The 6,000-nt window shown below is 32.0% G+C and overlaps 1 protein-coding gene across 2 annotated transcripts in view; it reads right to left on the bottom strand.

Moving 5' to 3' along the window:
- Positions 1-1,756: 1,756 nt before the first annotated feature.
- Positions 1,757-6,000, bottom strand: part of LOC150089566 (uncharacterized) — a 405,025-nt gene continuing 400,781 nt past the window's right edge. For both annotated transcript variants that reach the window (XM_090389542.1, XM_090389543.1), the window contains one exon: positions 1,757-2,199. In XM_090389542.1, coding sequence (XP_090245668.1) covers positions 2,116-2,199 — 84 coding nt within the window. In that variant the 3' untranslated portion in view covers positions 1,757-2,115. The remainder of the gene's footprint in view (positions 2,200-6,000) is intronic.

The raw sequence follows: 6,000 nt of genomic DNA, 5'->3' as shown, positions 1-6,000 counted from the left end.
TTTCTGAAACTAAGTTCTGGTACTTTGCCCTTTTTATGTTGTTTGTATTTTTAGTGTTTTATTCTTGAATAATTAATTTCCTTTTCTGATTAATGAACACTATCTTTGGTCTCAGTTGTGGGTTAAAAGGCAATCTACTATATGCATAATTTTATTCTTTCTTAAGAGTAGTAATTTTGAACAAAAAAGATTTATAAAAGAAATTATTTAAATTTAAGAAATATAAAATGAGCAACAAATGAAAGTTTTTTTTTTTTTTTTTTTTTAATTTGACTTTTTGTAAGTTATCATATATACTTTGAATATTTTATGCTAAGATGCTTAAAAATATATGCAATGTGATAATATTTCAAAAAAAATTATATATATATATATATATATAGTTATTATGAAATATTATTCTGTTGGCTCATTTTAGAATAATTTCTATATTTTATATTAACAAAACAAATTATATTTCCTTTTATACAATAATGATACATATTTTCAACATAATGTAGGAATGAAATATAAGTAAGTAAATAAAGCAATTTATATCAAACAATCAAAATAAAATTTTTCTATGAAATTAACACAGTTGCACTTTTTGTTCAGTGCTTTCACTCTTACAATAAAAATGCAAATACTATGTTTAAATATGTCTGTGCATAATTTAAATTGAGCATGTTTGTCTGGTGAACAAAAACTTGCAGCATTAGCTAAGTATCAGTTCAAGTACACCTTAATGTGATAACAGAGAGAAATTTATGTATTTTTAAGACAAATAGAACATGCACTTATGCAAGTTAAGAGAGGCATTTTAAAACATAAATATTTAAGTATGCTACAGCGATAAAAAGTTGAATCACAATTCATTATGAAATTATTTCCCAAATTAAATATATAGTACACAACTTCTTATTCATGTACTATTTATTAATTCAGATTTAAATGGTATACATAAAATATATTTGAAGGCATTTTATGCTACAGCGATAAAAAGATGAATCATAATTCATTACGAAATTATTTCCCAAATTAAATATACAGTACACAACTTCTTATTCATGTACTATTTATTAATTCAGATTAAATGGTATACATAAAATATATTTAAAGGCATTTCTGAGATAATACTAGATTATAATTATATGAATTTTGAATCTCCTTTGGCCGACAACTGTGACAAATCAAATTTTTAAAATATATCTGAAAAACAGATACCTAAATATATTTCTTACTTAAAAGTACAATCCCTTGGAAAGTGGAGAAGGAGAAAAATTTTATTCCTGGTTTACTTTCAAAACTGCTTTGTTTATTTCTTTATTCATTTGTCTATAATTATTATTATATCAAGATAATGTAAATTTGATTACTTATACCTACAATGTGAATTATGTTTCTACTATCCCATTTTGTTTTATTATTTATTCTAATTCACAGTCGATATTTCTAAGTTAATTTCCAAGTTAGAAATGTTTATATCAACTGTGAATTGTTTTGTTAATTTTTTCTCACTATTCTGGTTAGCTCTCAAAATACCTTAAGACTAGTAATTATCATGAAATACAATTAATACTGAATTATACTAGAAAAGAATACAAAATAAAACATTTACTGTCATCTGGGAAAAACAGTAGTCAATTTTGTATCCTCTTTGTAATGCGTGTGTATGTGCAAGAGAGAAAGAGAATTTTCAATTCTTAAATGTATTATATAAATTTAAAATCTTTATAAATTGATTGATTATCCAAAATTTTTTTAAAAAATAAATATAGGTTCATTTAGAAAAATGACTAAATACACAAAAGGATGCTGCACACATTACACGCAGAACAAAACAAAGCATTATTTTTCTCATGTGTTAAGTAAACTAATTAGATACCACACAACTATACATATGACAAACTCAGACAGGCCATCTAATACTTGTGCTGGGAACAGAAACCTGTTTCATTTAATTTGCTCTGGCTTGGTGGGAAACACTGCATTGGTTTCTTCCATCATTACTCCTCTCCTCTGCTGCTAAGTACCCAGCACTACTCTGGTTAGCGGGCATCCAGCTCTACTGGTGAAGCCTTGGCTGTATATTTCCAGCATTATATTGACATTTCCTGCAGGTTTTAGTAAATTCAATCACTGTGCTGCACTGTCACGGCGCTGCTTTTGCTGCTCTAGCAATCTTTCTAGTGGTGAAGGACCAGGGCCAGACCAGAGGCTCTGTAAGGCAAAATTTTATTTTGATTTATAAATACAGCATGAGATGATAGTTTTTTACTTTTTTTATGTAGACAATGGCTCATTTAAAAAGCTCAAATATAACAAATTAAAATTAATTTCAGGGCATGATTATTAATTCATAAAATACTCACTAAAAAAAAATTCATGTTGCTTGCCTGTACAGTAATTATTTGTAGGTTTGTTTTTTGATGGTACCAAGGCAGTTCAAAGCCATAGGCATTGTATCATACTGGAAAACCATTTTTTGGCCAGCTTGTGTTTGCAAGGTTAAAAAAGAAAGGCAAGAGAGGCATATAACATCCCTATTTAAGCAAATAACGTTTTATAAGTACCCCATTCCTCACTAAGAGACCTAATCCACTGCAAATGGGCAGCAAGTAACAAATCTCAGTCAAACATGCCTACATACCTGAACAAAGGTATTAATGAAAAAGTAATTATAATATTAATGTCATACTTATAAATCAATTTGTGAACTTTCTATCAACTAGCCAACTAAACAAAATAGGAGTTTGCTTTATTTTATTTTTAGAGTTATGCTAATCAGGCTTTACTTTGTGGTATCATTTTACCATTGACATTATCATTAAAAAATTCATTCAAAAAAAAAAAAAAACAATTGACTAAATTATGCATTTCTTCCTGAATTCTTTGTTTAATTTTGGTTTATCAGATTTTGGATCTTTATTCATGAAACAATTACCTTTTTAGCTTATCATTCTGCATCTATATTGACAAAAAATTCTTTGCAAACGAAAATCTAAAAAAATCCATTAAAAAATGATGACAGTTAATGACCTCATTAGTACGGGTGAAAAAAACTGATTCATTATGTTTCAACTCAGAATATCAGAGAAAAAGTTACGTGCTTAATGTAATTACAAAATATCTCTAGGCTGTGTTAAAACATTTAAAAGCAGTTCTTAGTTTTGTCACTCGAAGATGACAGTGCACAGAATAAAATTACTGCATTAGTTTTTTTTCCATTATTTTTTCATTATTACATATGTCCTAAAATGCGGAAATTGTGTTCTTAAAAAACCACACAGAATTTTACGTCGCCACTACTGGAAGTGGTTAACTGTGTCTTATACCTGGAATATATAGACATGCCAGGATAAATGGCATACTCCTCTGACAATGTGGACTCAAAGGGAAATAAAGAAAAAAACAATTTTATTTGTTAAAATGAGGAATCAAATATTTGTAGAATGAAATACACTTTGCTATCTGTATAATTATTTAAAAATAATAATTATATATATTATTTATAATAAATAATTATATATACTATAAAGCGTTTAGGGCATAAGCCTCAAGCTATGGAAAAGTCTAGACTATGTATACGTATAATGCGAAAGCATCAATAATACATAGCCAAATCTGAATGAACTGAATATTAGCAAAGCAGCATCATTTTAAGTTATATCTCATATTGTGAATACCTTCACAATATGAGATATAACTTAAAATGATGCTGCTTTGCTAATACAGTATTCAGTTCATTCAGATTTGGCTATGTATTTTTGATGCTTTCGCACTATACTTATACATAATTATATATATTATTTATAATAAATAATTATACAGATGGAAAAGTTCTTTATAATTATTTATGTATTATGGGATAAATAATTATAAAAAACAAGGAGTATTTACTATCATTAAAGTTTTCAAATCTTCAGATCAAGTGCAAATTTAGCATTTCATGCTGAATTCCTTTGTCAGTCATTTAATGAAATCAAAAATGGGAGTGGTCCAGGTATCAATCATTGAAGGATCCCACTTCTAACCCTAGCCTGTTTTAATCAGTGACCATTAATGACAATTCTTTGCTTCCTGTTGTGTAGTTGTCCTGTAAGTAATCTAATGTTCTAACCCACTTATATTACAGCTTATATAACAGTCTCTTGTATAGGAGCACATCAAATGCTTTGCTATATAGCTAATAGCACTGATAACAAATTTTAAGAATCTGAATTTTTCCTCCTGAAATATGGCAAATCTCATTGATGAGCTGAATCCAAATAATGACCATGACCTTTATCTTGAGAATATCAGCCTATCCATAAACCCGACCAAGTCAGCTCAAATATCTTTCACCAACTTGAAGATGAAAATAGACACATGCATCAATGGTATTAGGGTCCAGAAGGTCTCAACAACACACTGATCTAGGGCTTACGTGGGATGAAGGCCTGACCTTTCAACAGCACTTCCGCAAAAACTCTGTCAGCAATGTGATAAGACAGGAAATTACTGGAGTAAACAACCACAAACTTGCCATTCACTACATACAAACACGTCTTGTTCCAATTCCCATGTATGCCTCGATGATTTGGTCCTATGCTTCCCTCACTAACATAAAAAAAATCTAGGGGTATTGAGTACCGAATTTTAAGGTGGTTGAACCATGTTAATGGCCACCCTTTCACCATCTCGAGATCAATAATGCATGCAGACCTTGGTCGCACCCCTTGGAATCCGTTGCTCATGGCAGGAAATCTGTGCAACCTCTGTCAACTCCTCACCGATCGATCGTCTTGACACCTCAAATGTCCACAATCTTGTTGCGGGGCCCTAGGCTGTCCCACATTCTTTGCAATGACAAGTGGATTTCCCTAAGAAGCTCCTTACAGAATTTAACCATGCTTAGAAGATTTTTTCTGGCTAACATCCTCCAAACATACAACACCCTGAAGACTGACCCCCACAAGTTCTGTGATAAGAAAACGTATAGATCTCAGAAGATACAGGACATTTACCATCATGTTGGTTGGTTGGTTGGTTTGGTTTTTAATGGCGCATTGGCAGCAAAGGCCATAATGTGCCAAGTCAAATTTCAAAATGCTACTAAACATTTTGGTAGCCAAGGCTACCACGTCAAGCAATTAATTATTATGTTAAAAAGGACAAAGTAAAAGCATAAAAACTTAGATCCTTGTATAAAAATTAATAGATCGTAAAAAGTTAAAAATGTCGGACATATTGTCTCTGTCACCTATTATCTGACTGAGTGTAAATGGCTCAGTCAAATTATTAAAAGCAGTAAAACACAAGCGTCGTGCTTCTATAAAAACAGAACATTCTATAAAAAGATGACTGACGGTTAAAATAACATTACACATCTCGCACATAGGTGGGTCATCCGCCCTCAGCAAATAGGAATGTGTAAGATGACTATGACCTATGCAGAGCCGAGCAAGAACAACTTCCTCTCTTCGGACCCTGCGTAGATAGGACTGCCATTGCGTAATTACAGGCTTAATGTGATGTAATTTATTTGTGACCTGTCCGTGCCAAGAATCTTGCCATTGGGAGAGTAATTTAGAACGTATTATTTGCCTGTAGTCTGTATAGGGGACTGACAGGCAATGATTATCCAGGGAAATGGCTGATTTGGCAGCGGCATCAGCTGATTCATTTCCCCGGATCCCAATGTGGCTTGGGATCCAGCAAAAGCGAATATCAAATTCCAATTCTATGAGAGAAAAAAGAATCTGCCGGATCCTGGACAGGATCGGATGAGGGTTAAAACTCACCGATACCAGAGCCTGTAACACACTCGATGAATCGTAATAAATCATATACCTCTGGTAGTCGCGATTTTTAATGTGATCTAGGGCCGTTTGTATTGCATGCAACTCTGCACTATAAATGATAGTTTCTTGTGGGATCAGGCGCCTCCATAGCCAGGTGGGAAGGAGCAGCAGTGCGTAGCACACGCTTCTTGATTAGACCGGGGTTCGAGCCCCTCACCACCAAATACGGAGGATGCGG

Source organism: Mastigoproctus giganteus, chromosome 2 (assembly GCF_048544385.1).
Source record: "Mastigoproctus giganteus isolate SK-2022 chromosome 2, ASM4854438v1, whole genome shotgun sequence".
Taxonomy (NCBI): domain Eukaryota; kingdom Metazoa; phylum Arthropoda; class Arachnida; order Uropygi; family Thelyphonidae; genus Mastigoproctus; species Mastigoproctus giganteus.
This window is presented reverse-complemented; position numbering and strand designations above follow the sequence as displayed.